The sequence below is a fragment of the Halichoerus grypus genome, chromosome 14 (genome assembly GCF_964656455.1).
Source record: "Halichoerus grypus chromosome 14, mHalGry1.hap1.1, whole genome shotgun sequence".
NCBI lineage: Eukaryota > Metazoa > Chordata > Mammalia > Carnivora > Phocidae > Halichoerus > Halichoerus grypus.
The window spans coordinates 3,707,910-3,730,069 of NC_135725.1; the positions used below are offsets into that span (position 1 = coordinate 3,707,910).

The window sequence follows — 22,160 nt, forward strand, 5'->3', positions numbered from 1 at the left end:
CATCAGAAATACAGAAAATAAGAAGAATAAGAAAATAATGAGAGAAATGATTTATACAAACGTCCTGAGGTTCTTACAGTGACGACTGAGAAAGAGCCCCTCATGACTGGAAAGGGGAGGAGAAGAATCATTATGAAATTCACCCAGAGCCTTCCCCACAAGAGACTCCTCTCCAGGGAGAAGACCTTGTCACTGCTGTGTCCCAGCTGAAGCAAAGGGATTCTTCATACTCCACCCCCCTCCTTGTGTCACCTGAAGGCCAAAAACTCACCCACCCATCGTTAATGGGGGTAAGGCTTCAAGTAAATGGATTGGAACATAGCAGACAGGAAACGGGGTGTGGGGCTGGGGAAAAAAAGAAGCTAGACCACTGGAGTAACACTTGGGAAGGTCACAGCCTTGTGGCCCTGGCTCGCTGAGAGCCTGAGAGTTAATGGCAATGTTCTGGGAAGCTCTCCTTCCTGTGTGCCTTACCCCCACACCAACAGGGCATAGTGTAGCACTGGATGGCAGCTGAAAGAACAAGGGGCAAACAGTCCTCTGAGAAGGGGTAGTCGGGGAAACCCAAAGGCAATAGAGGACATAGAAACAAGACACAGACGAATATGTAGTCTTGCCTCTGTAGCTACAGAAAGCATGAAATCCTAGTATAGGAAGGTAAATCCTCACACCTCAGTTCCTATTACCTGATTCAACACTGCCAGGTTTCCAACAACAGTAACAACAACAAAAAAACCAAAACAAACAAAAAAAGCAAACACTTCCAGGTTTCAATAAAAAATTACAAAGCATGCTAAAGGGGAAGCGAAAATACAGTCACCACAATGAGGATCCAGGAAACCCACAGAAAGAACCTAAAGACAGAGGGAAAAATCTTGAAAAAAGCCAGAGAGGAATGGAGACCCTATGCACAGAGAAATGAGAAGAGTTATTTATGGCAGACTTCCCCTGATAAACTGTGCAAACCAGAACTGGCGTTGTGAAATATTTGAAGTGTTGAAGAAGACTACCCAGCACAAACCTAGACTTGTATCTAGCTCAAGTATCCTTCAAGTGTGAAAGAGAAATCAAGACTTTCTTGGACAAACACACACTAAGAAAATTGCCCACCAGCTTACTGGCCCCACAAAAAAAATACTAAAAGAAGTTTCTCAGACAGAAGGAAAAGGAGAGAGATCTGAAACTTAGACCTGCCTGAAGAAAGGAAGAGCATCGGAGAAGGAAAAAGTGAAGGTAAAATAAAATATTTTACTTTTCTTATTCTCAATTGATCTACAAGGCAGATCGTTCATTTAAAGCAATAGAAGTAACAGCGTACTAGTGGTTCTCACATGTCTGGAAGTGGAAAGAATGACAGCGTTGTCACAGATGTGGGGAGGGAAGAATAAGAATGCTGTTAGGAGGTAACTGTACTGTATGTGAAGCAGATAGTGTCATTTGAAAGTTAGATTTCAAATTTAGGTTTTAAGTGTATACTGTAAACTCCAGGGCAACCACTAAAAATTTTTAAAAGTTATGCTGGGAGGATCTACTGTGGAATCACATAAAATGCTTGAGTAAAACCAGAGAAAGCAGAAAAAGAGGAGAACAAAGAGACAAAGAACAAATGCAATGAATAAAAAAGTTACAAATGTGTTAGATAGCAGTCCAACTAAATCAATAATCACTTTCGGCGCAGATGTTCTAACTGTACCACTTAAAGTACGGAGTTTATAGGAGTGGGTCAAAAATATGACCCAACCGTATGTTGTCTACAAAAAAACCTATCTTAAATGTAAAGACACATGTGGATTAATAAAGGAATGGAGAAAGATATTCCCTGCTAACACCAATCAAAATAAAGATGGAATAGGTACATTAATTTTAGCTAAAACAGACTTGAGAAAATAGAACACTATCGGGGCTAAAGAGGAGTGTTGCATAACAATAAAGGATCAGTTATCCAAGGAGACATAACAATCTTCAATGTGTATGCACATAACAAAGAGCATCAAAATACACAAGGCAAACACCAATAGAACTGAAAGGAAAATAGGCAAATCCACTACTGTAATTGGAGAGCTCCATCACCTTGTCAGTAATTGGTAGACTAAGTAGATGGAGACTCAGTAAGGGTACAGATGACCTGAGCAGCACCTTCAATCCCATTGATCTACTTGACACTCATAAAATATTCAATCCAACAACCCAAAAATACACATTCTTCTCAAACTCACATGCAACATTCATCAAGACAAAGCACATTCTTGGAAAACATATGTAAACATACTTAAATGAATAAAAAATAATATAAAGTATGTTCTCAGAATATAGTGGAATTAACCTAGAAATCAGTAACAGAAGGATAGCTGTAAAATCCCTAAATATTTTTAAATTAAACAACAGACTTTTGAATACTTTGTGGGTCAAAGAACAAGTGTGAAGAGAAATGTAAAAGTATTTTGAACAGAACAAAAGTAAAAATACAACTTAAAATTTATGGGATTTAGCAAAAATAGTGCTTAGAAGGAAATTTATGGAGTTAAGTGCAAATATTAGGTGAAAGGAATATATAAAATTCATAACCTGTGCTTCCATCTTAGAAAACTGTAAAACAGGGGCGCCTGGGTGGCTCAGTCATTAAGCATCTGCCTTCGGCTCAGGTCATGATCCCAGGGTCCTAGGATCGAGCCCCGCATCGGGCTGCCCCCTCAGCGGGAGCCTGCTTCTCCCTCTCCCATTCCCCCTGCTTGTGTTCCCTCTCTTGCTGTGTCTCTCTCTGTCAAATAAATAAAATCTTTAAAAAAAAAAGAGAAAGAAAACTGTAAAACAAAAGAGCAAGTAAGGCCTAAAGCAAGAAGAAAAGAAATAATTAAACTGAGAGCAGAAATCCTTGAAATTGAAAACAGGGAAACAATAGAGAAGAGACAAATTACCAGTATCAGAAATAAAAGAGATATCGTCACTACTAATTTCATGGACATCAAAAAGACAATGACCAAATAGTGTGGAAGATTCTGATCTCACAAATGTGACGACATACATGCAACAGACTAAAACTACCAGGACTCACAGAAGGAAAAATAGCCTGAATAGCCCTGTCTCTTCAATGTAAGTCAAAAATTTAATAACCTCCTCTCTGCCTGAAAAAAAAAAAAAAGTCCCATGCTCAAATGGTTTCATTGATGAATTATACCATACATTGAAGGAGGAAATTATACCAATTTTCAACCATTTTCTCTTCCAGAAAATAGGAACAGAGGGATGGAGACATCAGTGTGACCTCACGTTTAGGTTAATATAGATGCAGATGGATATATAGAGAGAAATACTTCAGATGGTGCACAGATACCCTGAAGTGTACTTGTATGCATACTTTCTTTCTCTGTCATCTGAGAGGATCTAGAGGCAGTGATATCCTAGGAGCAGTGAGCACACCTTATACCCAGATCTTGGTCTCTAACACCACTGTCCATCACAAGGAATAGAGAAATGAGAGAGTGTGGGAGTGGAACAAGAAGCATACTTGAGAAACCTGCAGTATCTTTACTGCCAGAAATAAGGAAGTGCCCCCCCAAAAACAAAACAAAACAGAAACCACAATGCTAGAGGCATTTGAACAGGGCACAGGAACCAGCTGGAAGGGTTCCCAGTGGCCACACTGGGACTGTCAGAGCAACAGAATAAAGTAGTATTGGATTAAAATCTGATGCATAAAATAAATATCCTTGAATCCATACTTACACAAATAAATGATTGAATAAATAAATAAGAGGGGGAGAATAGACAGTTCTACTCTGCAGAAGGATTCCAAATAACTTTGTAGATACTCACTCTGCACTCTAGGAGTTGAAACATACCTGCTCTCTCCCGATGTGTAGACCGCACAGAGTTTCTTCCTTCCAAAAGGGGCGGGACGGGAGAGGAGGGGGTGAGAGATCACCTTTACAGTGGAGAAACCCGACAAGCACCAGCTCTGCTAGGTGTCAAAGATTAACGCTAATGGTGATAGGTCACGTCGATAGCATGCACCCTTGATCTGATGTGAGGAGGATGGCACTTTCCCTGTGTGGTCTTTCTCCCCCAAATACATAACTCCAGTCTGACCATGGGAGAAACATCAGACAACCCAGTTGAGGGACCTTCTACAAACCACCTGAGCAGTCTTCCTCAAAACTGTCGAGGTCATCCAAAACAAGGAAAGTCTGAGAACCTGTCACAGCCAAAAGGTGCCTAAAGAGGCATAAGAACTAAATATAGTGTGGTGTCTTGGGGGGGTCCAGGAACATAAAAAGAAGGCATTAGGTAAAAAACTAAGGAAATCCAAAGAAAGTAATAAAGTGTGGGCTTTAGGTAACAATAATGTGTCACTGTTGGTTCACTAGTTGTGAGGGATGTACCGTAGTCCCGTAAGATACGACAGGGAAACTGCGTGTGGGGTGTGTGGACACTGTACTATCTTTGCAATCTTTCTATAAACCTAAATATATCCTAAAATTTAAAGTTCATTTAAAAAGTAAAAGACAGAGAGATGGATCGATACCATCTCTGCCCTCCTCGGGGAGACAGGCATTCATCAAATATACTCATCTAAGCAAAGATATATTAAAATTAAGTCAGAACTGGTCAGTAGTGCAAAGGAAGGGGCAGGGTACCTTGAGGGGCACCAGGTGGTCTGGGAGCATCCGAGGGTGCCGTACTGAGAGAGCCCAAGGGGAGCGACTGGGGGAGAGCCGATTGACCCTGAGATCAGAGCGCGGAAGGTGGAAGACCGGTCCATTAGCAGAGAAGTGGTGTGACCAGGTTTTGTTCGAAGGGTGGGCATGTTTGGAAGGGTGGAAGGTAAAATGGGTAGGATTGGTGACCCAGCGACACGGAGTCTTGAGCGCCCTGAGAGGACGTAGATTTTTGTCTTGAGCAGCTACACGGATGGCGTTGTGGGGTGTGAGTCCTCAGACGTGAGCATGTGAAATCACAGATGGCCGGACCCCACCCCCACGGCTTCTGATTCTGCAAACCTCGTGGAGCCTTGACGTTTGCATTTGCGTTTCTTGCAAGCTCCCCGTGATGCTGGTGTCGCTGGTCTCAGGGCTGCACGTGGAGAACCTCTGCTGTGAGGTGACAAGGAAGGAGCTCGGAGTTTGGCCAGAAAGGCCTGAGTCGCGTTAGGTTGTGCTGGCTGAGGGCCTGTTCCCACGCCCCCAAGTGCCTCCGAAGTCTGTAGCTAAGGAAGGGCTGGCCTCCAGCCCTGGCTCTCCCATGACTGCCCGTGTGTCCTTCGGGAGGTAACTGACCTCCTGGGCTGTGTTCACGCCAGGCCGATGAACCTGGGCACCACTACCCTTAGGGATGCGGGCAAGTCAGCTGATGCCCTGTGAGCCAGCACTTGTGAGCTTCCCTTTGCCATCCTGTCATCCGGGTCACCATCCACTGTTGCCCTCATGGTTCTCACTGGCCAGGCTGGCCCTGAAGGTGCATACCTGGCCTCTCTACAGCTCGAGTTTATCATCTGTAAGATGGTAATGAGCTTGCATAGAGCTGTCATTTCTATAGGCCTGGGATGCAGTTTGGCTTCTGTTACTTTTCCAAACCCATCCTTGCGAATCTCCTGGCCACACCAAAGTAGACCCTCCACTGGACTCCTTCTGGCGGCTGCTGGCATATGGTGAGGGCGTCTCTCCGCGTCGCACCTCCTGTGATGTTTCAGAGTGGGGGCTGGCCTCTCCCAGCTCTCTTCCCAAGTGTGGGAGACAGCAGAGCCTGGATGTGAGCTTCAAAGTCGTGGCTGTGTGTCCTGCTGGTACCTCGAGTGGCCGCCTCCCAGGAGATCTGGGATGGGGTCAGAGAGAGCTGGTGCCTGCTCTCACTCTGCACACGGGCCCTCCTGACATGAAGACCAGGTCTGCTCAGCCTTGCCAGCCCCCTGCCAGGAGTTGGTATCCTGATAAGATTACTCTAGGATTTCTCTCCTATTTGATCCAGTTTTATAGGGAATTTGATACTTACAACATCTTGGGGCTTTTAAAAATATATATATAAAATACCCACGAAAATTTTGGCATGCCTTACTTAGCACCTAGGTTCCTTTAGCAACACAAAGTTCATTTAGTAAGAACTCTTGGGGCCGTGCAGTCCCTGGGGACTCAGTGCAACAGGCTCAGCGGTGTTCCCTGGCGCTACCCTTAGAGGCTAGTCTGTTCCAGCGGGATCGGTGTCCTTGGGGTTGGCTTCGTCTGAATGCACCACTGAAGGAAGCCCGTGGCGTGGAGGATCGGCACCTCTGCTTTCCGGTTGGTTTTGTGCTGAGGCTGGAGGCGTAGGCCCACTTCCCTAATTACAGACACGGTGCAGCTGCAGGAAGGACTCCAGCTTGGAGGGGCTTGTCTTCTGCTTTGTCTCGTTGCTGCTGTTCTCCCTTTGAAAGCTTCTCCCCATCTTTGTGGGCTTTTCCCCCTCCCACGCTCCCTTGCTGTCCTGGGCTCCTGATTCCAGACCTGTGCTTAAATCCAGGAAAGGAACATAGGTGGAATGTGTGGGAGTCGAGCACGTCCAGAACCCCGGCCTCCCGCTTTCCACCCCCCACCCCCAGGGCGTCTGCAGGAAAGGGGCTGAGCTCAGGTTTCAGCAAGTCCATGTCTGTGCTCGCGTTTTTCCCCACTGCAGCCCACGCTCTTCCGCCGAGCACACGCGAGTGCCATTCCGGTCCTTTCCTGCCCAACCACCCTTCTTCCCGTCATATAATCTTGGCCACCTACTCAAGCATGGGGTGTGCTTGTGTCATGGGTTCATGACATCCAAGAGCATCATCCTAAGCTTCTGAGATGTGGTGCAATCATGGGTTCCCCACAGACATGCTTGCCCAGACTAGGGAATGGTGGGTGATAGTGACTTTTAATATATACTCAGCAATGCTTTCTGTGGATGTCCTAACCCTCGTTAGCTCATCCCTATGTGTTTAAATCAGGTGGTTTGGTTTCTCCAGCAGCCACAGGGCCCCTGTGGTTTGTGTGAATGAGGGACAGGGATGGGAACCCCAAAAATAGTGTCCGGAAGCTAAAAACCTCAGCCAGGCACCTCTGGATGGGATAGGAGGAGCCTAGTCTCTGTGGGGTGACCAGGGCTTCCCTGGAGCGTCCCCTGGAGCAGGACCCAGGAACACAAAGCTGTTTTGCTGCTTGTCCTGTTTCCCTGTGTGGTTTGCCGCATGAAGAGGCCGTGAGAGGGATTGGTCACGTTTGGTGTGTTGTCCTGTTACTTCATTGTTTTTATTTCTCCTGCTTTTGGGACACCGTGGCTGGGTGTCCGGGGACCCGCTGGCTGCAACCCCACCCCCTCCCTTTGCAGGAGAGCAGGAGAGGGACGTGACCTGGTGACGCCTTGGATGGCATCCTGCGCTCACCAAGTCTTCACTCAACCCAGCTCATGTGTTAACAAGCACGTCCTCCCACCTAAGTCCCGCCCGGGCTGTGAACATTCGTGTGTGCCAGGAGCCCTGTGGAGAGGCCGGGCAGATGCAGCCCTGCGTCCCCAGTCCAGGCTCGGCCCGCCTGCCGCCTCCTTTCCTCCCTGGCCCCTGGGGGTGGACGTGGCTAGCTCATCTCTCTGCTCAGCCCACGTGGAGTGTGAAATGCCGGCTTATAGCAGATCTCTCAGCAGTTAGAGAGCTCCGCTTCTCCAGGGAAGCTCTTTGCAATCCAGACTCACCCTCTCTGTGCTAGGCCTGCTGGGCCTGAGCTGGGGCGGGACTCCTGCTTCCGGAGCTGAGTCTGGGCCAGGCCTGAGGGTCGCATTCGGCAAGCTCAGGGTGTAGGTGAGCCGGAGCTCCCTCCGAGAAGCTGAACCTGCATCAGCTTTGGCCAGTCCCAGCGGGAGGCAGGAGAGGTGTAGACAGCCAAGGCCCTGGGGTCCTCGCAGTCCTGGGGTACACGCTGGGCCCCAGGAGCGGACCCCCGCTCCCCTGAGCCACCTCTGCTGCTGCTTTTCTGGAGGAAAGAGACTTTCTTTTCCCAGGAAAATCACTTGCACATAGATGCTCAACAAACATAAGGAATACATGAATGATTTATATTTTAACGTTAAATTCACTTACAGTGGGCTGGTCGCTTATTTGCAACCAAATATGTTGAGAGTGAACATTTATGTTGACATCAAAGCACAGTATCTGCGAGTTGTGCTGATACGTCAAGGAAGAGGTATCGGGTAGGCTTAGAAGCAGGGTTCTCTTGTGGAGCCTGAAACTCCAGACGTTGGCTAAGAGACGTCTCTTTCCTCGGTGCATTGTTAGGGCCCACGAGTTCTGGAAGCATCGTAAAAGGACTCAGGTTTGAAGGTTTGGATGATATTTTCAAGTATTGAAACTTCTCCTCTACTTCTAAATATTAGTAAAAAAAAGTCACTTTCTCCAGCCTTAGATTTACTTTTTATTTCTGGAAATGTGTGTCTCTGTATTCTGAGAAGCTGTGCTTTCCCCCAGATGCAGAACGGGGGAGCTCGGAGGAGATGGCGTTGCATGGCTCTGCCTGGGGAGACTGGGTCTGCAGCGGCGTGGCCAGCCGGCGGCCTCGGGGAGGCTGGGGACAGCGTTGCAGGGTGGTGTCCCGGAGGGCGAGCCCGTATCGCTCAGGAAGCCGGTGGACACGGGCCTGACTCAGGCCGGGCGCCACAGGTGCTGTTTGTCTGTGGGCGGCCACTTCGTCTGTGTCCACGTGTTTTGTCCCGCACGGCGAGATCCTGCTGTGGGAGGCAGCGCCCACCACCCTGTGCAGAGAGGCCCAGGGTGGTCGTCTGGCTGCGTCTGCCCCTTGCACCTGCCCAGGCTGGGTCATCTGCCGTAACTAATCAGCCAGCCCCTACCCAGCCCAGGAAGCTCTATTGCCCCTGTAGACTGGGCTCTTTCCTCTTTCTTATGAAAATGAATCAAACCCACAGATGAGGTTGTTCCTTTTACGCAAGTCCCACACTGAGTTTTCTCAGCTTCAAGCTACAGAGGGAATTCCCAGGCAAATTTTTATCAGGGCTGCTTTGCATTGAGGTAGCCATGTAGCTCTGAGCGTCGTAAGCCAAGGTATCCTTTTGTTCCCCTCCACGGCAGGGCTCTGGCCAAAGTGGTCCCCAAATCTTTCCCAGAGTGCCATGCATTTCTGTCACTGTCACCTCAGTCCATATTCTTTGGGAAAGCTCTGGGGCGCAGTGATGCGAAATCAGCCACTGTAGCCGGCTAAGCGCTGATGGAGATGTTCTCTGCAGGAAGTGGGGGAAACAGCACCTGCAGGAACCACGGTTCAGTGGGTCTCCAGAAAAGCAGACATCTTCAAGCACTGGTCTGGGCCTCTGATAACCGGGACAGATAGGGCTTAAGAAAAAACAGAAGTATGAAGACGCAACCTACCTCTTCACAGGCTAAGGTTAAAAGCACTGAAACAAACATGGATTTAGGGAATGTGGTCTTATCCCGAGGCAGCGTTGTGCATCTGTATTCGGGGAGAATGAGCAAAATCAGGTCGTCGGTCCTCATTATGTAGACTCCACAGTTGTGAATTCACCTTCTCGCTGAACTGTTTTTGCAAGCCCCAGTCAGTACTCATCTCGTCTGCGTGGTCATTTGTGGTCATGCTCAGAGCAGTGAGTCTCCTCACACGCCCGTGACGAACGGGAGAACCCACAGGAGGAGTGTGAGGGCAGTCTTAGCATGCACGTCGAGGGTAGGGACGTGCTTTGGCCACTGTGGAAAGGGCAGCATTCATTAGCTAGAAGCCCAACGTCAGTCCTGGGGTGCTGAGGTCACCCACCTGGGGGACACCAAGTGCAGACTCAGGAGTGGCCTGTGCCCTGCTTGTTTAGGTCCCCGCGGTGGTGGCATCAAAGCTGGCCACACTTTGAAGAGGGTCCTGGGTGAAATGGAACCATGTAGGCAAAGTGCCCAGGATGGTGAACGTCCTATAAGTAATGTCAAGTGAGGGAGGACCCTGCCCCAGGAGCAGGGCTGTGAGCAAGCATGTGAAGATCGCCCGGGGAAGCAGAAGTATCCTGCAAGCAGCGGGGGGGCAGGCTGGAAGAGGAGAGGCAGGGATTCAGGCAAGCAGGTCCGTCCCCCGCGGGAGCGGGTGCCCTCAGGGAGCAGTGAGCCAGGAGGAGGTTGGACCCGTCCTCCAGGTTCTCTGATGCTGGGCTGTCAACGTATTGCCAAAGCAGCCTGCATTCACCGCAGAAACTCTAAAAAGGAGAGGTGAGCATGTTTCCATCCAACAGGCACGTGAGAGCACTGGGAAGCCCCAGGGCGCTGGGGGTGCACGTCAACACTCCCAGACTTTGGAGCTCCCGTTTTAGGGCGGGAAGACCTGGCTTGTGGTGAAGGTGATGAGGGAAATAAACCCTTTTAGAAGCTAAAGATGAGTGGGGGCATGTCGTCAGCTCATGCCTCTCGGAGGAGGTGGAGGAGCGGAGACCACAGGCCGGAGAAGACCAGCCAGCCGGAGGCCCAGGTGCGGGGGACAGGAAGGAGGGCAGGGTGGCTGGACGCGGTGAGCACAGGTGTAAGTGGGCAAGATGAGGAGCGGCTCAGGCCAAACCAGGTAGGGTTTGGGATGTGACGGGGACAGGGAGGTGGCTCGCCAACATCACCCTGCCCGCCATGTAGGGAGCAGACCGTGAGGAGGGCAGGTGGTGGGGAGAACTGGGCCAGACCCAGCGACGTGCTTTCACCAGGGTGGCGTTGGGGGAGATGGTGAGAAGCCATGGCTTTGGGATGTACTTGGAGGAAAACTGATGAGAGCTCCCCAGAGAGCACCTGATCCAGCCTCCTGCACGGAGCTCAGACGCACCCGGGAGCGAGCACGCCATCTTCTGACTCCATGGCTTAGTGCACTGTGACAGGGAGGGGTCTGCAAACTGCAGCGTCTCGTCCCCAGGAGCTGCCTAGGGCCAGTGTCCTACCCCCAGTTAGGACAGGCTGAGGGATGAGGTGTCTGAGCAGCTGAAGCCCCCTTCGGGCACGTGAAGTTGAGTTGCCTGTTGGACATTCAAGTGGAAACGTCAGGTGAGCAGTGTTCAGGTCAGGAGCTCGGTGGCACAGGTGGGTGTGGGATCGGTGGGCATTGCTGGTATCGGGGGCCGTGTGCAGGAAGAAGGTGAGGCTGGAGCCCCAGCCCCAGCACCGGCTTGCGGAGTAAGTGAAGGAAGGAGCCATGGAAGAGGGGTCGGCAAAGAAGAGAGACTGACCCGCTGAGGCAGGGCCGCTGGGCTCCATCCACTGCTCCCGAAGGTCAAGCCAGATACAGCAGGCAGGTGACCTTGGGTTTGGCCACTTGGTGACGTTGGCAAGAGCGTGGGAGTAAAGGCCGGGCAGAGGACGTCGGCGGGAGAGCAGAGGGACGGCGCGGGGTTTGGACAGTTACAGAGCAGAGGTGGGTAAGGCCACCCACGGACCTTCCAGCCCGGCTGTCCCTCCCACTCCTGACGTGGGCAGGTTTACCTGTGCGTGTGGGTATCAACTTCTGAAAACAGAACTCGATTACTCTGTACGCATTATTTTAAAATCTGCTTTTATTAATCAGCCAATATTTGTGGCCACCCACCTCGTGCCAGGAGCGGTTTTGGGCACCCAGAAGGGGCGGTGAGCACAGGCATCTCCGTGTTGGTCCCAAAGCCGGCAAGCTGCTGGGGGGGCAGACGGGAATCACACTGGCGGGAAGGTAGGGTGTGGGAAGGGATTGTGTGGCCTGTGGGGTTGAGCTGGGGAGGGGAGGGGAGGAAGCAGCAGAGTGGGAGATGCCCCAGGCATCACAAAACATTATTTCATGTCATAAAACGTTTTTCTGTCACGAACTGCACGTTGAGCCTGGGTCATAAAAAGGCCCCCGAGGGGTCAGTGAGGCTGCCATGCTTTGAGGAGCTCACCCCGCAACGTCCTGCAGCCTAACCTCATTGAAAAGCTGGGTGCACACATGCGCACTGGCCGAGGTACGGGGGGCGCCGGGGGTCCGCTCTGTGGGATCCAGAGGGCCCCTCGGTTTCTCAGTTTCGAGCTTTTGAATAAAGTGGTTTCACACGTGGAGAAAAGTAACTGGGAATGTTAAAATAGACAAAAGTCCGTGGGGGTTAAACGCAGTCTGAGCTGCAGACTTTCCCTGGGGTTGGAGGAAAAGGCAGATTTGGCCGGAAAACAAGTCGCAGGTGGGGGTGGGGGTGGGGCTGAGTCGATGGGCACAGTGATGGAGGAAGGTGCACAGCGGGGAAGCCAGCTCCGTGGAAGGCACTACTGGGGGAGGGCGGGGGGGGCGCGTGGTGAGCAGGTGAGGACAGCAGTGTGGTGATGAGCCGGGGGACACCGGCTGGAACGAGGGGCCCTGTGCTGTGCAGAGGAGGTTGGAGACCAGGAGAAGGCCGGGTGGTGCTGGGGGGAGCACGAACAGGGCATCACAGACCGTGTTCATGCCCCAAACGAAGTAGCCCAAGCCTGTGCCCTAATTGCTCTTGCTGGAGCCTGGGTCAGAAGCACCACCACCGGACAAATGTGCCCGTGTCCCCTGTGGCAAGTCACCCCCCAGGAAAGAGCTGCTCAGCTGACATGGTGACACATGCCCCCCCCCCCGCCCCGGAAAGCCGACATGTGCCACCTGCCTGGGGACGAGTCTGAGCTCCATCAGGTCCATGCAGGAGCATCCCCGCTCGCACTTGGGGAGTGGGCCCCGTTCAGTCTTACGTGATGCCCTTCCACGCACCCATCACGCCGGAGCGCCAGGCCCGATGCACATAACCACAAACCAATGAATTTTGGAAAGGATAGTTGTGTTGTTAGGATTTACCCAAATTAAAAAGTACTTGTTCGCATTTAAAGTAGCGTTCTTGAGGACTCACGGGTTTCAGCTGAGGCTAACGGTGGGACAGGTCTGCAGGTGGGTCTGCAGGCGAGGACAGCTGTGGCCCGTGGACCGTGCGTTGAGGGACGAGGCTGCCAGGCCAGGAGGGACAGGGCGTGCTGGAAGGGCCGAGAGAGGAAGTATTAGAACCTTGGACAGGGAAAAACTGATGGTTGGTCGTCGAATGCCAAAGAGGAAGCTAGAACATTGTTTATATCATTAACTTATAAAAAAAAAACTGATGGTTTTGGGGGGCTCACTCAGGAGAATGGATTGGGCAGTTCTGCCTGGAGAAAATCGCTACCTCCATCAGTCAGGTGTTCTTATGTTTTATCGCTACTTGTAGGAAAATCGTATCGTGGAGAAGCTGTTGGCACGACTGTGTGTGTGTTCGTGTGCATTTGAGTGTGACACAAGGGGGCGCTCACTTTTCTCCCTACGTATACAGATGGACGTACCTAGGTAGTTTTCCGTTGGTGACAAGCCCTTTTGGTTAAAATATACGCTTCTTGGGATATTTTTGGAATTGGCAGCACATACACCCTTCTCATCTACTGCCACAACCGAGGGAAAACACGCTCCCAGTTAAAGATGCGTCCTCTGTCTTCGCGCTTCCCCCCGAAGTGTGTGTCCGCGCGGTGCGGAAGCGTCTCCTCTGTGACGGATGTCCTCGTCACATGTGGACCCTGCACTCTTTCTTTAATATCCGCCACGCAGATGGTGCGTGGTGCGCGCCGGGAAGTGGTCTGGAGAAGCACAGGGAAGGAACCGCCCGAGGCCGGGGGCTCTGAAGGGCCAGCCGTCTTCAGCCTCAGGGCAGCGGCTTGCGGGCCTCCCCCCGAAGGTGCGTGGGCCGTGGTGCGCACCATCCCCGTCTCACGTGGTACGTGAGCGTGGCTCGTTTTGGGCTGTCTGGTGTCGGTCTGCCAGACTAGACCCACTAGAACCCGGCGTCCAGGCACAAGGGTGTTCGGGACCCGGCCCGGGTTTCGGAGGGTCGGTGCTTTAGCCACTGTCCTTGCCGCCCCAGGCCTGACCGATGTCCCATCCTTTTTCTTCTTGCCAGGAAGACCCCCGCGTGTGCCCCCAGCCCGTGGCTGACGGGGACGCGCCAGCATGGCGGGGAGCATGGCCGACAGCGCCAACCACCTGCCCTTCTTCTTCGGCAACATCACCCGGGAGGAGGCGGAGGACTACCTGGTCCAGGGGGGCATGAGCGACGGGCTGTACCTGCTGCGCCAGAGCCGCAATTACCTGGGCGGCTTCGCGCTGTCGGTGGCGCACGGGAGGAAGGCGCACCACTACGCCATCGAGCGCGAGATGAACGGCACCTACGCCATCGCGGGCGGCAGGACGCACGGCAGCCCGGCCGAGCTCTGCCGCTACCACACCCAGGAGTCCGACGGCCTCGTCTGCCTCCTCAAGGAGCCCTTCCACCGGCCGCCCGGGGTGCAGCCCAAGACAGGCCCGTTCGAGGACCTGAAGGAGAGCCTCATCCGGGACTACGTGAAGCAGACCTGGAACCTGCAGGTGCGCCCCGGTCCCGGGCCGGCCGCGTCTCCCCGCTCAGCGGCGCGGGCCAGAGGTGCCCGGCTGCGGGGGGCGCAGCTCCCCTCCCCGGGGGCCCTCCCGCCAGCGATGCGGGTCACCCAGTCACCCCGCTCACGCGGGGCGCCCTAGACAGCCCTCCCGGGTGTCTGGTGTTTTTATGCCCCCGAGGGCGTCGCTCTGTTCAAGCTGATGGGCTCTTGATCCTGTAGCTTCCTAAGGTGTCTCCAGCAGAACGTTCTGGGTGAGCACGCATGTAGCTGCGGCAGCCCGTGGATGGAGGGCTGCCTGGCATTCCCTCCCGCACCCCGTCGCTCACCTGCCTGCTACCTGGTGGTGGGCACTTAGTGCCGCTCGGAACTTCCCTCTGCGCATCGTTCCCAGCCTCTGGGCAGGATGGCCCCGAGCCCGTTGGGCTGGCCACAGGGACGGTGCGTGGGTTTCATGAGTACACGGTGACACGTTGTCATCCGGAAAGGCCCCAGGGCAGGGTGGCGGGGGGCAGCTCAGTTACTGCCACACTCTTAGCAGCCCCTGATGTCAGGAGCCACCGGGCTGGCTGAGGGTCTCCTGCGCGGACCTGTGTGTTCAGACGTCTCTCTTGCGTTTCCCGTTCTGTCACGGATGTGTGACAGAACAGGCTTTTTGAGGATTTTACACAGGGACTGCTTTTCCCTCCTCGAATGGGGTCTACAGGAATTCACCCTTGCAGGCAGATAGCAATACCCTGGTCAGCAGTTGTCGTTAGTATTATTGGATAAGCCTTAGACCATCTTTTTATCTTTTTTTAAAGTCAGATCAGATTTATGGAGGTGTAGTTTATACAGGGTAAAATTAAGCCTTTTAGGTGTACAGTTCTGTGATTTTTGACCAACGCAGAGCACCACGTAGGTCCCACTGCACTCAAGATAAGTTGCCCCCACCCCAGCCCCCAGGGCCCCCCACCTGCTCTCTGTCCCTACAGTGTTGCCTTTTCCAGAATGTCATCTATGAAGGGACACACACGTCCCCTCGTTTGGACTCATTATATTTTTATTTTTACTTTTTCTTGTCCTTTTTTAACGTCCAATAACCCAACACGGGGTCTTCATTTACAGCTGCGGAGAATACCTCTGTTTCTCCCACTAAGCTCGGTCGGGAGGGGACCTCACCCAGCTGTCAGCCCCCTCCCGATTTTGTTTTCCACATTGTCACAGTTCACGTCCTCCGTGCCCTGTGGCCACATCCACAGGTACGGGCAGCAGAGTGAGCGCTGGGAGGAGGCCTCGGTGGGCAGACGGGAAAGCCTTGTCTCCTTGGTGGCTGAGCTGTAGGCGGAGGGGCGTCGGGTTCTGATGCAGAGCCATCAGTTTAGTGCAGGGCTGCGATCCACGGAGGCAGGAGGCCTGGTCTCTGGACCTCAGGGATCGTGCCAGATGGTTTCTAAAGCCCCATCCGGCTTCAAAAGGCCAAGCTCTAAACTCTATGTTGTTACTTATATACTCAAAGGTACTTAAATCACGTATAAGGAGCTTACAGTTTTCTTTATGGTGAATGAATGAATGACCACGTCAGGACTCGGGACAGATTAGAAATGATTCCTGCGTCTTTTCCTCATTTTTACTTAGTACTGCTCTGCGCCCTTCTCGTGGCAGGGTCAGGCTCTGGAGCAGGCCATCATCAGCCAGAAGCCTCAGCTGGAGAAGCTGATCGCCACCACGGCCCACGAGAAAATGCCCTGGTTCCACGGGAAAATCTCACGGGTTGAATCTGAGCAAATTGTCATGATAGGATCCAAGACAAATGGAAAATTTCTGTAAGTATGGTGTCTTTTCCCCTTACCTCCTACTGCTGGGCCCGTGCGGATGGTCGGGGTAACTCGGCTTCCCCATTACTGGAGCCCACGTGGCCCAGGGAAGACTCACGTGCTGTCATCTTACAGCATGCACGCGGGCCCGCCGTAAAGACGTTCCCAAAGCCATCCCTTGTTGTTGTGTGAGTTTTGCCCAGTGCGACCCCAAAGCAAACACTCTTCTTGGGTACTGAGGGACGTAAGAGTTAAAGAAATGTTATTCCGCCACGTGTTTTGCTTTTCGCGGCAAAGACAAGATGCATAATGACATCTGTGGCTGTCCTTCAGAAGTAATAACACTGCAGCTCATTCACTCACAGCCCCCACCCCCAAGATCTCAGACTTTATTCTCTTGTGTCGCTTGGAACTAAATGGCAGGAGGGCAGATATCAAGAAAATGTGCTGAGCATTTGAGCGGTTTCCTGTGAAGGATTTGATCACACGCAGGTCTGTGGATGTCAGCCTTACAAACTCAGAAATGAGGTGTGCATCCCCAGCTCTGTTCATTGTCACCCTAGCGACCGATGGGCCTCGGGCCTCGAGATCCTGGGGACAGGGGCCCCCTCGGTGCAGGGTCAGCGGTCGTGGATGGCACGGGGCCGTCTTAAGCGGCTGTCAGCCTTAACCCCCGGCGTGCTGTGGCCGAGCTAACACCCCGGCGCGGCTGGCGGGGCACGATCACCTCTTGTCACTGCTCAGTGACCCTCCAGAACAAGGTAGCCGGCTTGGCACGCGGTGGGAGCTGGGGTGGCGATTCAGTGGGTGCAGTGGCAGCCTCGAGCAGAAATCCTGCGGGAGACAGTTTTCCCTCGTGTGGCACCTGTCTGCTCATTTCCTCCTGAGGTTCGGACCTTTACCATCTTCTTAGGAGTAATTTGCAACACAAATGTCATGGGACCGTGCATGTAGCATCTTGGTGCGTGAAGTCAGCCCCGAGTGGTCTAATCCGAAGAGTGATCGAGGCCTCTCGCCTTCTCGCTGGGTCGGACACCAGCTCCCAGGCTCGCTGGGGACCAGCTATGGTCAGAGCCGGCTGCCTGCTCCGCACTCACACGGGGGTCCCCGGGACAGCCGAGGGCTCAGCTGTGGGTTCCTTCCCTGGCAGCGTTCTCACACCTCATCCATGCTTCCCTATAGAATGTCGTTCCTGCCCACTTTCCAGTCCTGGGGTTGCCTCACCCGTCCATGAGGCAGTGTCCATTAGAACCCACAGTTGTGGGGACTGCCAGCTCCAGTCTGCACTTAGAGATGGAGCCACAAAACCATCTGCCTCCTGAGCTAGCCTCTCAGTGGGGGGAACGGACACCGTACAGTAGGCTGGTGCATAGAAGGAAAGGGATGGAGCATGCCACGGTGGGGGTATCAGGTTCTGTTTTCTGCCGAGACGAGGGGCCCTGCTTCAGGGAGACCCTCGAGCAGAGACCTGGAGGCCGTGGGGAGCCGTTGGTGGGCAGCAGCGTGTGCCCTGGGCAGGGCGGGCCTCAGAGGGCTGGTGGGCACCAGCAGTGAGTCCGTGCACCTTCGGAAAGTGTTAGGGCAGACCTGGCTGAAGCTCGGGGGGACCCGTCTGGCTGGGTGTAAGAAAGTCCGTACAGAGGTTCAGGAGTGAGCACACTCAGAGGCCACTCGGTGCACATTCATATGTGCTTGAACCAAAGTGCGATGTTCATTTTTCTGTAGAGTTCTGGGCCTCCGCCTTCTCATGCCTGAGCGCAGGAACTGTGCGTGACGCTTGTTGGAAGACAGAGTGGTGTGGGAGCTAGCGCGTGGCCCAGCTGCGTGGCCCTGCCACGTGGCCCTGTGCTGTGGCCCTGCTCCGTGGCCCTGCCGTGTGGCCCTGTGCTGTGGCCTTGCTCCGTGACCCTGCTGCGTGGCCCTGTACTGTGCTCTGTGCACCTGGCTCTGGTGAAGGCCAGGGCTCTGGGTCTCTTCCCTGCAGACGTGGCCTCATTGTGAGTGCGTCTCCTCCATGCCCTCCGGTGTCCCTGGCACAGGCTTCAGTGAGGAGGAAGGCAGGGTTTCGGGTGGTGATGGCCATGTGAGATGCTGCACTTGGCGAGCAGGCCTCACGTCAACCCTATTTCCCGATGTTTACGGTTCCTTGTCCAACCTCACCTTGGGGCCTGATTTGCCCCACGTGGGCCAGAGCTTCGCTCTCTGCGTTGCTGGTTTCCTACACTGGTCCGTTCCCAGTTCTTCTAGGACATGGTCTGGCTGCAGTCCGCGGCCTGCTGCATGTGCCCCACCCCCCCGGTCCCCTCCCCACTGCCTCGCTCAGGGGTACTTGTTCCTGGCACGACCCCGTCTGAGACCAGCCAAGGCCAGCCTTCCCTCCCTGGGGCCCCCGGAGCACCTGGCAGAACGACAAGAACCAAGGAGGCTCTCAGATCCTGAAACAGAACCTCATTTCTGTGGCTCTGAATGCTGGGCATCACGAACTGGATTTAAGATAATTTAATGCATGTCAGCATGCTGGGCATCACGTCTAGCACTTTGTAGATGGTTAATAAATACAGATCTTCCTCAACGTGTGATGGGTGACATCCTGATCAACCCTTATTAGGTAGAAAATATCATAAGTCAAAAATGTGTTTAATGCCCCCACGCTACTGAACAAACGCCACGGCCGAGCCTAGCCCACCCACCGTGAATGTGCTCAGAACACTTCACGTGAGCATACGGTTGGGCTAAATCATTGACATGAAGCTTATCTGATAGGTGTTGACTGTCTCATGTGATTTATGAAATGCTGTGTGGAAAATGATGGAACGGTTGGTCGTCCACCCTCCCGATGGCGTGGCTGCCTGGGGGCTGGAGCTGCCCCACCCAGCATCGCAGAGAGGACCACACCTACGCACATCGCCCATCCGGGGGGAGATCCACATTCAAAATCTGAAGTATGGTTTCTACCGATTTCGTATCAATTTCTCTCCACCGCCGTAAAGTTGAAAAATCACAAGATGAACCAAATCATGAATTGGGGACTCTACAGGCTGGTTTGGGGTCTTGAACAAACAGGCAGCCGAGGCCCAGGGACGCCGTTGGGCAACGCTGAAGGCTTGCCATTTCCATGTAGAGAACAACATGGAGGGTCAAATGGGGAAGTGCAAGAGTTCATTCTGGAACCTCTGATTTGCATTTATGGTTCAGTGTGGCAAGACCCCTCTCTTGGGAAAACACACGCCCCTGCCACCCGTGGAAGACATGGATGGGAAGTCAGCATGTTTCGAAACATGTGAGGCCTGCGTGAGGTTGTGAATCTTCACCAGTATGGCTCAAGACGCAGGAGATAAATCCCAGAAACCCCCATCCACCAGGCTGGGGCATGTTGGGCGGATGCTGGCCCACTCTGGTCCAGTTTTCTCTCCTCATGAATCAGGGTGTAAAGTCCATGTGCAGGGCAGAACACTTGGACCAGAAGGGACCTTACTGCTCGTGGGTGTAAATCCTGGATTTTCCGAAGGGGGACCTAGGCACAAGGGAGCTTACCCACGGTTGTCAGGCAAGTAGGAGATGAGAATCCGGATCCAGGGTCCTGAGGGGTCTGGGCTGAGGCAAGTACAGGGACCCACTACCAGCAGCTCGCTGCTCACCCCCACTCCCCATGCAAGGCGTGGCTCCAGGGCGTGTCCACAGGAAATGTCGGCTCTCCCCTGTCTATCTCCTGTCACACAGCCTGCCGGGACCACACAGCGGTGACTTTGAAAAGGCAGGCGTCTGGGTCTTTGCACTATGCTCGAAGAATAAAGAGTATGAGTGTAAAGGTCTTTACCGCAGAGATGGACACTGTGGGTCTACAGACCCTCTTGTGGGGCATCATCTGTGGTGTTTCTAGGGATGATTATTCATCACCTACTGTTATGGGCTGGATGTTTATGTCCTCCCCAAATTCATGTGGTAAACCCTAGCCAGTGTAGCAGTGTTTGGAGGTGGGCCTCTGAAGGTGGGTGGGGTTAGAGGAGGTCGTGAGGGTGGGCCATGATAGGTTTGGGTTAGTGCCCTTTGGGGGAGAGGAGGCTGGAGGTGCCCGTGTGTGCATGAACCAGGGCCTGGCCCTGTGAGCCCACAGCCAGATGGTGGCACCGACTTGCCAGCCAGGAAGCGGGCTCTCACCAGACACAGAATTGACCGCACCTTGATCTCGGACTTCTGGTCTCCAGAGCCTTGAGAAAGAGATGTCAGTACTTAAGCTGGTATTCTGACTAAGACACCTGTACGGGTCTGGGGTCTGGCCGGCCACACGTGAGGACAGGGACCCTCCCGGTACCTGCCCCCCCCCAGCCACGGTCCTGTGGGTAGGGGTCAGAGTTCTGCCTCCCTGGTGACCCCAGGGACCAGGGCTCTGCTGGGGGAGGGCAGCCCCTCCGCTTTCTGAAGCCTCCCATGATGACATGGTTTGTCGCTTTGAGAAATTAGTCACAGCTCAGGTGTAACTGAAAAATGAATTTGTTAGAAAAGATAACTTATTTTCCAAAAATTACATATCCCTCTCCTCCAAAGGAAGGACCCAGGATTGGTGGGGTCCAAAGCATACACAGTTTGGAGATCCTCTTTTAAAAAAATACAAAGTTGGGTACAAAACATATTTTTTATTTTATTTTATTTTTTTAAAGATTTTATTTATTTGACAGAGAGACACAGCGAGAGAGGGAACACAAGCAGGGGGAGTGGGAGAGGGAGAAGCAGGCTTCCCGCCGTGCAGGGAGCCCGATGTGGGGCTTGATCCCAGGACCCTGGGGTCATGACCTGAGCTGAAGGCAGACGCTTAACGACTAAGCCACCCAGGCTCCCCAAAACATATTTTTTAGAATAAGAAAAGAATTGCAATATATTACAATTTTTTTAAGCTGGGAAATAGGGCAAACATACAAAATTTAGAAAACAGTAATGTAATCTTCGACCTATCTGCCTGACACTTCTCAAGAGTATCTTTTATTTTCTACGTTTTTCGACAATAATGTTTGCCCCTTCCATGGACAATAATGTAATGATATTATTTCTTACGTATGGAGAAAAGAAAACACAGTCCTTACTCTGGGTTCACCACTCATAACGCACGCACATTTTCAGGATGTGAAATCGCTGTAATGTCTGCCGTTTAAAGAGAGAAGCTAGGAAAGTTGTCATTCACTCAACAAAATAATCATGCATTTCACCAGAGATGTGCCAGGCGTCGTGAGAGGGGCCAGGAGACTGTGACAAAAAGGACGGACTCTGGCCCCCAGCGCACATGCTTGCAGGCTGGGGGTGGGTGTCCGGGTCAGACGTACCTACTGCTAAGTGTGTGGGCCTCCATCCGTTGCGGTCGTCCCGTGTTAAGCTCATGACACTGTTGACACCCAGGATGCTCTTGGTTTTATTTCTGTGCGCTTGTCCCTTGTCTCTCAGTCCCACCTGTTCTGAATGCTATTAGTGCAGGAATGGTTGCCACCGTCCTCATGGGTAGAACCCCAGTGCTCACAGCAGGGCCTCAGCGGGGGCCATCGTTCTGGGGTAAGGGACATTTAAATGTGCCCTGAGCAGTGAGGAGAAGAGAGTTAGTGCAGAATGAAAAAAGTGCAAAGGGGGAGGCAGCAGGAAGTGTTGGTGCAGAGCCTTGGGGGCCAACATGGTGACCTGAACGTGGCCTGGCCAGGAGCGGAGGCTGGAGCGACAAGCAGGCAGATGGGACAGGAAGCCCTTCCTCATCTGACGGGCGGCCTCTGAGCAGGTGCCAAGGACGAGTGCAGCTTGCCCTCCAGACACCCTTTCCAGCCCCCCTGGAACAGCAGATCCCCCTGTGTGGCATACTCTTAAGTGCCTTGCATCTGAAATTCAGGTGCCCCCTGACATTCCTCCCCTGTCCCTTCCAGGGAGAAACAAATCATCCCACTTTATTAGCCATTTCCAGGTAGAGTGTGATACTTCCGTTGTTTCCGCCTTTCCTTCCCGCCCCCCCCATGCCC

The 22,160-nt window shown here is 53.0% G+C and overlaps 1 protein-coding gene across 2 annotated transcripts in view; it reads left to right on the top strand.

The window, feature by feature from the left end:
• SYK (spleen associated tyrosine kinase) overlaps window positions 1–22,160 on the top strand; it is a 76,776-nt gene that overhangs the window by 18,254 nt on the left and 36,362 nt on the right. For both annotated transcript variants that reach the window (XM_036113940.2, XM_036113941.2), the window contains exons 2-3: window positions 13,903–14,366; window positions 16,019–16,179. In XM_036113940.2, coding sequence (XP_035969833.1) covers window positions 13,953–14,366; window positions 16,019–16,179 — 575 coding nt within the window. In that variant the 5' untranslated portion in view covers window positions 13,903–13,952. The remainder of the gene's footprint in view (window positions 1–13,902; window positions 14,367–16,018; window positions 16,180–22,160) is intronic.